Consider the following 11,767-nt stretch of genomic DNA (forward strand, 5'->3'; position numbering starts at 1 on the left):
CACTGTTTTGTAATTACATTAATTATAGAGTACTTGCTTACAGAAATAATATAATATAGATAAATCAACATTATTAAGGTGTACGGTACATTGAATAAAATAACTGATGAAGAAGACAACATAGCAAATTTTAAAATACTGTGGAAACAATCCTGTAATAATTTCACTGAAGACAAACAAATGATATACAATAAATGGCAATGCCTTCAATTTCCAAGATTAAAGATGAATGCGAACCCAATCATGACCTGTATATTTTTCCACATCTGGTGCAGACAGAGCCATCTGGTGTGGGGTCTAGTTAAGTTGTCTTTATAGAATTATAAATAAATTGAAAGGCAAATCAGAATCAGGTGATAAGGTATTAGATACTTCTGGTCAATGATTTTAAAAATAAAATTGGAAAGCTCATTTATTTTAAAAGACACAAAACAAACTAGTGCAGCAAACTATAGACTAACTATAAATGGAAAAGGCAACACATTATATAAAGAACTTGAAACTGTTTAATAAAAGAAATAAAAACAAGCAACATAATTTATCTCTAGATCCAGAATTATAAGAGGATGTACAAAATGTTCCTCATAATGATAAGGACAAGGAGGCTCATTATCTAAGGCCGGCCCTGGTTACATGTTTTAGAGGTCTATTATTTCATGCACAGTACACCAACGATTGCTTCATTATGATTGATAAATTGCTTCATTATAATTGATTTCCTTGTGTAAGCAATGCTTAAAATGGTACAAAGATAAGAAATAGACAAAAACTATAAAAAAAATTCCGAACAAGGGTAAGTACTTTATCTACCTAAGAGTCTTGTACTTTAGCTACCTAATAGACATTTGTACTTTATCTACTTAATAGACATTTGTACTTTATCTACCTAATAGACATTTGTTTTAATATAAAGAATGAACGCAATACAAAAACAATATATCCAAATAGTGTATAAAGAGAGATGGCTTGCAGAATTGTCTCGGGAAGAACAATATTTACAGCACATCAATGGCTGGCAGATACTACGGCTAGTACACAGCTGTGGACTTAAATCTGGTTCTCCTAATACACACTCTGTTAAAAGTAAACAGATAATTATACATTACTTTCATCATGTCTCGACTACTGTAAACAGTACTGCTTCTTGCACGACTTAATCAAAGTTAGATATGTTGACCTCTAGTTCCTTTGATGGATTATGGGCAGGACATGGCCTAAATTGTGCAATGTGTCAAAAAAATACAAATACCTTTAGCTCACAAAACAAAATTTAAGCAACCGATAAAGTGGATTAGTTTAAATAAGGAAACAACAAACCTATGGACTGAACAGAATACGACAAATAAACATTTCCAATACATGGTTGAATATTTTTTGTTATTATAAAGAAAAAAATTACTTCAATAAAACAGGAAACGAGGCATTTCATGTTTTGTAGAAACCTCACTCAATGGTTATGTCTGCGCTGAATGGCTGATTGTGGCAAAATATGTAGGTCACAGTTAGGGCTACATAGCCACGTGAAATACTGCACTCCTCATTAATCTTCAGACTCGAAGACAAGCTTTATTATTATTATTAGAAACCTCATTAAAATTTCTTATTGTAAACAAAGTTTCTACCATAACTGACATCATGATAATTGTTTCCACTTACAAGAGCTAAGGCAAATTAAGCAGATCGAAATATCTAGGCCTACTGTATATTTTGTTTTTTTTATAGTTCTAATGTTTTAATTGGTGTAATGCACAAAATGTAAGACACATTTCCTAATGGATAATAAACATTATTATTATTCTCTCGACAATATTACTGGCCACCGAAAGGCAGGAAAGCCGCCATAGCTTTGTGTGGTCTGTCAGTCTGTCCTTTGTTTGTTTGACATGGTTCGGATGTTCCTTCAGAGTTGAAGATTGTTTACTTCCTAGTCTAAACCTCCCGCAGGATGACGGGGGATGGGAGCGGGAAGGGTTTGAACCCTCGACCGTCGATAAATCCGAACGACAGTCCAGCGCGCAAACCGCACGACCAGGCAGCCTTTCCTCAACCTGTGACACTTATAGAAAATCTTGTGAAAATCTGATTTTACAGCTTCGAAAATCTCTTTTGCTTAGGCTACTTTATGATTTCTGAAAGTTAACCGTTTTTATTGTTATAATAATTATGCAAGCCGGTTTTTCATAAAAATGCATAATGATACACAATCTTTGATACATAAAGATACAGACTATTTTATTTCCAGTGATACATATGAGTCTATATTGAATGAAAGTACAGGTACAATCTTTTAATTAACTTCTCTTGACTCAAAATATTGTTACGTATATAGAAGATCGTTTAGTGGCTATGTATCTTTTCTAAAACATGTTTATTAGACAAAGGAATAGTTTAAAGCTTAGAACCTAGATACAAATCGCAAATCACTTACACTACCAAAAGCTCAAACGTCAGATAAAAGATATGTAATAAAACATGAATGGCTGCTTAATCGTTTGTTATGCGTTCTGGGCTGTCGTTCGGTGGTCTCGATGTTCATGAGTGCAAACCCTGCCCGCTGCCTTCCCCCTTCGTCCTGCGGGAGGTTTGGGCCAGGATGTAGTTCATCTTCAAAACTGAATAAGCATTCGAAAAATGTTAAATGTATTTACACACATTTTGTTACAAAATTTCCTACCGTTGGGGGACGTTAATTGTGTGGTACTTGTATTTGCAGACTTGTAATGTAACGAGCAATAGTGACAGCATAGTGATGACTTTGGCAGACACTAGTGTTAGTGCACAGTTCTGGCCTCAAGTCTAGATCTCCTGGTTCACATTCTGTAGACAATTTAAAAAACACATACTATATCATCAAGAATGTCTTCAACGCTCTTCGATTTGTGACTTGCAGTATACATTATTTTTATCTAAATGTTTAGCAACTAATGAAAAAGATTAGGCTAAGGGATTAGTGGAGGCAGGTACGGATTAAAACAGCAATTTCGTGTATTATAACGTCACAAATATCTTTAAGCGAAAACAACTTTTGTAGTCTACACAATTGAAACAATAATTTGCATTTTTTGATTACAATTATACACGTCACATTCTTTTAACAAAATTTAAAAACTTTAATGCACGCATCACGATGATACTCTCTCTGTAATATACACAGTGGTATAGAGTTGGTATAGACTGAAATACTATTTGATAAGCAATAATACACATTAATTCACAATTTTACATTGTTTGAAGCAGAAAAATATACTGCCTTTTTAAAGCGAGGATTGGACTTATAGTCATAGTCGAGTTCGTAGAAAACCAGAAACGTGTTCGTATTCAACCACGAGGGAGGAGCTATGTATACATATACACACACAATTGCACAATAACACAGTCACGATCGAAAGACTACAATATTGTAACGTCACTCTTTCTATCCAGGCTTTATGCAAACACTTCACAACCTACTCAACTTGACAATTCGGGCGCCATAAAACTTAATTAATGTCTAATATCTTTATGATACATAAGAGGTCACTTCAAAAAAGGAGTCAATTAGTCAATACTGTACAATTGGTAACACGAAACTGTCTGTAAAAATGCTTAACCGTACTGTACTGATGTATAAACTCTGTACTGTTGTATCAAACTCTGTACTGATGTATAAACTCTGTACTGTTGTATCAAACTCTGTACTGTTGTATCAAACTCTGTACTGTTGTATCAAACTCTGTACTGTTGTATCAAACTCTGGACTGTTGTATCAAACTCTGTACTGTTGTATCAAACTCTGTACTGTTGTATCAAACTCTGTACTGTTGTATCAAACTCTGTACTCTTGTATCAAACTCTGGACTGTTGTATCAAACTCTGTACTGTTGTATCAAACTCTGTACTGTTGTATCAAACTCTGTACTGTTGTATCAAACTCTGTACTGTTGTATCAAACTCTGTACTGTTGTATCAAACTCTGTACTGTTGTATCAAACTCTGTACTGATGTATCAAACTCTGTACTGATGTATCAAACTCTACTGGCCTCTCAGCCTCGTCCTTGACTCGTACTGGATTCAACTGGGCGACTTCCCACTGGACTTGACTGTAATGGATTCAACTGGGCGACTTCCCACTGGACTTGACTGTACTGGATTCAACTGGATGACTTCCCACTGGACTTGACTGTAATAGATTCAACTGGGCGACTTCCCACTGGACTTGACTGTAATGGATTCAACTGGGCGACTTCACACTGGACTTGACTGTACTGGATTCAACTGGGTGACTTCACAGTGGACTTGACTGTACTGGATTTAACTGGGTGACTTCACACTGGACTTGACTGTACTGGATTCAACTGGGTGACTTCCCACTGGACTTGACTGTACTGGATTCAACTGGGTGACTTCACACTGGACTTGACTGTACTGGACTAAATGTAACTAGTGAATCTGAACTGTCATGACCTTCTCTCTTTTTATAGGGTCGTCGAAGGCCTTCTCGAAAGCGATAGAACATTGCCATTCCTTCTGGATGATCATATGAACCGAGGAATATCCCCTCGCCATGGTTGAAAGTTCATCCAGGGCTGAGGTAGCCTCGCACAGGACTCAAAAAATGTTTAGAGAAAAAATAGCAAAACTTGGACCAAATCTCAAACTAACAGAAGTCTATAGTTCAATGTCTACTGGTCTAGCTCTAAGCTCTACATCATCCAGATCAAATCTCAAACAGAAGTCTATAGCTCAATGTCTACTGGTCTAGCTCTAAGCTCTACATCATCCAGATCAAATCTGAAACTAACAGAAGTCTATAGCTCAATGTCTACTGGTCTAGCTCTAAGCCTCTAGATCATACAGATCAAATCTCAAACAGAAGTCTATAGCTCAATGTCTACTGGTCTAGCTCTAAGCTCCATCCAGATCAAATCTCAAACAGAAGTCTATAGCTCAATGTCTACTGGTCTAGCTCTAAGCTCTACATCATCCAGATCAAATCTCAAACAGAAGTCTATAGTTCAATGTCTACTGGTCTAGCTCTAAGCTCTACATCATCCAGATCAAATCTCAAACAGAAGTCTATAGTTCAATGTCTGCTGGTCTAGCTCTAAGCTCTAAATCATCCAGATCAAATCTCAAACAGAAGTCTATAGATCAATGTCTACTGGTCTAGCTCTAAGCTCTAAATCATCCAGATCAAATCTCAAACAGAAGTCTATAGCTCAATGTCTACTGGTCTAGTTCTAAGCTCTACATCATCCAGATCCTATCTCAAACAGAAGTCTATAGCTCAATGTCTACTGGTCTAGCTCTAAGCTCTAAATCATCCAGATCAAATCTCAATCTAACAGAAGTCTACAGCTCAATGTCTACTGGTCTAGCCCTAAGCTCTACATCATCCAGATCAAATCTCAAACAGAAGTCTATAGTTCAATGTCTGCTGGTGTAGCTCTAAGCTCTAAATCATCCAGATCAAATCTCAAACAGAAGTCTATAGATCAATGTCTACTGGTCTAGCTCTAAGCTCTAAATCATCCAGATCAAATCTCAAACAGAAGTCTATAGCTCAATGTCTACTGGTCTAGTTCTAAGCTCTACATCATCCAGATCCTATCTCAAACAGAAGTCTATAGCTCAATGTCTACTGGTCTAGCTCTAAGCTCTAAATCATCCAGATCAAATCTCAATCTAACAGAAGTCTACAGCTCAATGTCTACTGGTCTAGCTCTAAGCTCTACATCATCCAGATCAAATCTCAAACAGAAGTCTATAGCTCAATGTCTACTGGTCTAGCTCTAAGCTCTAAATCATCCAGATCAAATCTCAATCTAACAGAAGTCTACAGCTCAATGTCTACTGGTCTAGCCCTAAGCTCTACATCATCCAGATCAAATCTCAAACTATCAGAAGTCTATAGCTCAATGTCTACTGGTCTAGCTCTAAGCTCTACATCATCCAGATCAAATCTCAAACAGAAGTCTATAGCTCAATGTCTACTGGTCTAGCTCTAAGCTCTACATCATCCAGATCAAATCTCAAACAGAAGTCTATAGTTCAATGTCTACTGGTCTAGCTCTAAGCTCTACATCATCCAGATCAAATCTCAAACTAACAGAAGTCTATAGCTCAATGTCTACTGGTCTAGCTCTAAGCTCTTCATCATCCAGATCAAATCTCAAACAGAAGTCTATAGCTCAATGTCTACTGGTCTAGCTCTAAGCTCTAAATCATCCAGATCAAATCTCAATCTAACAGAAGTCTACAGCTCAATGTCTACTGGTCTAGCTCTAAGCTCTACATCATCCAGATCAAATCTCAAACTATCAGAAGTCTATAGCTCAATGTCTACTGGTCTAGCTCTAAGCTCTACATCATCCAGATCAAATCTCAAACAGAAGTCTATAGTTCAATGTCTACTGGTCTAGCTCTAAGCTCTACATCATCCAGATCAAATCTCAAACAGAAGTCTATAGTTCAATGTCTACTGGTCTAGCTCTAAGCTCTACATCATCCAGATCAAATCTCAAACTAACAGAAGTCTATAGCTCAATGTCTACTGGTCTAGCTCTAAGCTCTTCATCATACAGATCAAATCTCAAACTATCAGAAGTCTATAGCTTGTGATGTTGCTTATTCAGGCTGTCTTGAAGTCAACTATGGATGACTGTTGGATTTCAACCAAATTACTCTGCAAGCGTTTAAGTATAGATGTTCGGGTGTATTCCGTGTAGTTGAACAACAATACATATAGAATAAAACAACACCTGTTTTAACAAGTGAAGAGATGTAGTCAACTCTGATGAACTATTCAACATAGGTTTATTCTGATAAAAAGGCCACAGTAGAAGTCCCTGTCACTAAACACGTCGTTACCCTGGAATATTCTATCGCTAACTGATTTTTCGGTCTCTAACCCAACATATCCCAAACGTCACTAGTCCCGTTCAATATGCGTCTTCTATGGTGCGTTGCTAAATAACTAACCTATATAAATAAGGTGTCTAACAGATTCCTCCCCCCCTTGAAAAAAAAATATGTCAATATTTTTCCACTACTGTCAAGTCTTACAAGGGCATTTTCAATTTAAGGGGAAGACAACAAACATAAAATCTTGACATCTTCATCTTGACTTGACAGTTCCTTATATTCAATGTCAATGTTCATAACATTCCAGAATCATCTTCATTAGTACACAGTTCATCATGGAGGAAAATGTGGCATCTTATGGGCATGTCATACATCACAAATGTTCTTCACTGGCAGTAATCTGATAAAATACAATATTTCAAAAAAAACAATTATAGACTTTATTTACACATTCAATAAATTTTTTCTTACCACCCTTTTATACGCTTTTGTCCATTTTTCTTTTATACTCACCCTTTTCCATAGAACTAACTTTCGTCAATGATATATGAAATGATTCACACAAAAAAAAATATCCATACTTATTTTTAAATGCTTAATATCAAATTTACTTATCTCCCTTTTCCATAACATATAAATGGTGTCAATATATTAATATATATTACATACTCAATATAATCATAGTTTATTTACAAAATTATTTCATTTCAATGTCATTCTAGACAATAGATCAGCTACAATATTCACAGATCCACTAATAGCTTTCACTTCAAATTTATATTCCTGTAGTGCTAAGAACCATCTATAAACACGACTGTTTTTCATGCTCTTTTGCTGTATATACTGAATAGGTTTATGATCAGTTAATAATATGAATTTCCTTCCTATTAGATAGCTCTCTAGCTTAGTAATTACCCATATTACAGATAAGGCTTCTCGTTCAATGACACTATATTTTTTCTCTGCCTCTGACAATTTTCTACTTACATATAATATAGGATGTAAGTTATCATAGTTCTGCATTAGACAACCACCAATAGCATTACCAGATGCATCAGTTGAACATAAAATATTTTGTCTTTATCAGGTAGCGTTAATATTAGTTCATGACTAAAAACATCTTTAATTCTGTCAATAGCTTTCACACATTCCTCATTACAAACTACTTTTTGAGGTTTTCCTTTTTTAAGTAAGTCATTTAATGGATTCACTATTTCTGCTAAGTTCTTTATAAACTTTCTGTAATAATTTACTATTCCTAATATGCTTTTAATTTGTCTTTTTGTTGTAGGTATTTCAATATTAAGTACTTTCTTTATGTTATCTTCAATAGGGCTAATCATGTTGTTATTTACTTTATGTCCTAAGAAAATTATTTCCTCCAATCCTATTTCTACTTTTTCTGCTTGAATTGTAAGTCCACTTTCTTTTATTATTTTGAATACTTCTTTTACATCTACCAAATGTTCCTCCCAACTATTATTAAAAATACATATGTCATCCAAATAGCAAATAACATTTTCTTTGTTTCCAATTATCATGTTCATCATTCTATTAAATGTGGCTGGTGCATTTACTAATCCAAAACTCATATAATTCCATTGAAAAATACCATATGGTGTTACAAATGCTGTGTAAGGTTTTGCATTTTCTGTTAAAGGTATTTGCCAATAACCTTTAGTTAAATCTAATTTAGTAAAATATTTTGCTCCATTTAATTTATGTAAAATATCCTCTATTGGAAAAAATTTCTTTGTATTCCTGTATTATTTTAGTTATATCTTTTGACTTTTCCTTAGTTAAATTATTAAGATTAATCTTTTGCCAAGTTTGATTCTCTTTTGTTTCTATTACAGGTATTTCCTTAATATCATTTTCATTGTGATTTTCATTTGTTATTATCATCAAGCATTCTTCTCTTTCTGAAAATTTATTTTCTATTTCCTCCTGAATGTTTTGTATCAACTCATCTTCTCTATCATGATACAGTTTCAAATTATTTATGTGATATGTTTTAATTTTCCCATTTATTTCAATTTGATAATTCACATCATTAATTTGTTTTATCACCTTAAATGGACCTTTCCATTGTTTACCAATTTTATTTTTCAGGTCATTTATCAATATTAATACATTGTTTCCTACTTCTAGTGTTTTCAATTGCCTTTTCTTATTTAGATTCTCATGAACACTTTGTTTGTACTTCTTATTGTTGTTATATGCTTGAGTCCATATCTCTTTCAATTCTGTTGTGATTGTTGTTTCACTGTCATTATTTAATTTATTCTCATTGTCTATTAGATTTTCTTTAAAAACATCTAATTCATCTCTGGGTTTTCTTCCATGTATTACTTCATATGGTGAAAATTGTGTTGCTTCATGGATGTTGTTTCTATGAGCAAATAGTACATAGTTAATGTAATGATCCCACTTGTTCTGATTATTCTGAATTATTTTTGTTAGTGATCTTTTTAATGAACCACCATATCGTTCACATAAACCATTATTCTCTGGGTGGTAAACCGAAGAGTATATGTGTTGTATATTGTATTGTTTAGTCCATTTCTTAAATTGTTCTGACTTAAACTGAGATCCCTGATCACTCAATATAATTTTAGGTATACCATGTCTTGTAATTACTTTTTGAGTTATGGCATTAATGATGTTTTCTGCACTTGTATTTGATAATGGGATTGCCTCTGGGTATCTACTAAACATGTCTATTACTGTTAGAATGTATTTGTTATTATTTTCAGTTTGAATTAAAGGACCTATTAAATCAATAGATACTTTCTGAAATGGTTCTGTAGGTTCATCCATTTCTTGAATGGGTGCTTTATTCACTAGGCTTTTGTTAGATCTCTTTTGACATATGTCACATGAGTTTATGTATTTGTTGATTGTTGCTTTCATTTTGGGCCAAAATACTTGTTTTGACAAATTCCTATAACATTTCTTTACTCCCCTATGTGCTGCTAAATTATTATCATGTGTCATGATTAAAACATCTTTCCAATATTTCTGTGGTAAGACAAGTTGTTTTATTTTCTTGTTATCATTACTTGTTTGTCTAAATAATATTTTATTCTCTATACAAAATTTCTCCATTGGATTATTATTGTTTTTATCTGATATTCTTGAATAAATTTTCCCAATAATATTGTCATTCATTTGTTCTAATGCAAATTTGGGTATTGTTTCTTTTTCACTTTGAGATATTTGTGTTTCAAGATTATTTTGTGTTTCATTTTCTATCTCTCTTTCCTTAACATCTGTATTTTCTATTTGTATTACATTACTGGTTTCTTTTTCTTCATCATTACTTATTACATTTATTGTATTTTCCTGTTTCTCATCTTTTTTATCCATTGATCTTGTTATTATCATACTTGTTATATTTTGTGTTTCTATGTTTTCATGATTTTGTCTTATGTTTTTGTATTTGTTTTGCCAGTCTTCTAATTCTTTTCTTGAACATTCTTTAACTCCTTTTATGTTTCCTACTAACATATCATATCTCATTTCTGGTATTGCAATGCCATCACAATAACCAGTGAAAAATGGAGTTTCAATGTATACCCTTATAGCTTTAAATTCCCTTACGGTGCCATCTGCTAATTCTACTTTCTTAGTAAACCCTTTATACCAATGAGGTTTGACAAATTTAGTTTTTACTGCCAAAGTGTTACAACCTGAATCCCTGATTAATTCCACCGGAATTCTATCTACAAACCCTGGGTACATTGCAAAATTGTTCCTATTTCCTTCCATGAAATATATCCTATCTGTACCTTTATTTTTGTATTCCCTACTGTAACTTCTATTTCTATAATTTCCCCTGTCATTCCTATCTCTACTCCTATATCTACTGTTATTTTGTTCAGTGTATCTATTTCTACTTCCAGACCTACTATTCCCTCTTCTACAATTAGCTGCTATATGACCTTTTCCTTGACATTTAAAACAGGTTATTTCACTATATTTTCTATTTCCACTATTTGATCTGTTTCTATTTCTACTTCTATCAACATTTTCTTTGGTGTATCCTATTAAATCTACTTTGCTTTTATCCCTATCAGAAAATGGTTTATTTGGATAGGCATTTTTGTATACTCTCATTATTTCTGTTATTTCATCTATAGTTTTTGGATTTCTTTCTCTAATAAAAGATTGTAATTGAGGATCACATTTATTTACAAAGTTGTCCACTAGAATAAAATTTTTTAATCCTTCATAAGAGTTTGTCACTTTTTCTAATTTTACCCACTTATTGAAAAAATCCTTTTCCATATTAATAGTAGTTTGGGGTTCTATTCCTAATGATGGTATATTGTCAAAGTATTTCTTTCTGAAAGTTGTAGCATTATGACCATAGGCATTCAATAATTCTTTTTTCAAAACTTGATAGCTATCATCAATATGATGGTCATGATTTTGGCATATTGTTAGAGCTTGACCATGAACAAAGTCTATCAATATTTCAGACCATTCTTCTTCAGGCATATTAAATGTAGACATTTTTGCCTCATATCTTTTCAAAAAATCACCAATGTCATCTTTCTGTTCATCAAAACTTTGTATCTTTCTCTTTAGCCATGTCTGCGAATTAGGGTTGTCTCTTTGAGTGGTATAATTATTTGAGTTATTTCCTTGTTCAATTTGAGCTCTGGCTTGTGCTGCATCCAATCTCATCTTCTCCATTTTAGCTTCATGTTCTCTAATTTTTTCTCTCTCTTTGTCTTGCCTGTCTTGTTCCTCTTTTTGTTTCTCATATTCTTCCTTTCTGATCCTTTCTTGTCTTTCTATCTCTTCTTTCTGTCTCTCTATCTCTTGTCTTTGACGTTCCATTTCTTCCCTCACAACTTGCTGTACATAAGCTGCTAAGTCCTTTCCTTTTAACTCCATGGCCTTTCCATCCTGCAT

General features: G+C 33.7%; 1 protein-coding gene across 18 annotated transcripts in view; it reads right to left on the reverse strand.

Annotated features, from left to right (window-relative positions):
• LOC129922012 (uncharacterized) overlaps nucleotides 1-11,767 on the reverse strand; it is a 53,180-nt gene that overhangs the window by 6,793 nt on the left and 34,620 nt on the right. For 8 of the 18 annotated variants that reach the window (XR_008773950.1, XR_008773952.1, XR_008773949.1 and 5 more), the window contains one exon: nucleotides 484-2,817. Coding sequence is in view for 6 of the 18 variants with exons in the window: in XM_056005884.1 (XP_055861859.1) it covers nucleotides 2,687-2,817 (131 nt within the window). In the remaining 12 variants the exon portion in view is untranslated. Of the gene's footprint in view, nucleotides 1-483; nucleotides 2,818-6,779; nucleotides 7,245-11,767 lie in introns of those variants that run through there. The other 10 variants (XM_056005883.1, XM_056005881.1, XM_056005879.1 and 7 more) reach the window with 4 other exon arrangements.

Source organism: Biomphalaria glabrata, chromosome 12, assembly GCF_947242115.1.
Source record: "Biomphalaria glabrata chromosome 12, xgBioGlab47.1, whole genome shotgun sequence".
NCBI lineage: Eukaryota > Metazoa > Mollusca > Gastropoda > Planorbidae > Biomphalaria > Biomphalaria glabrata.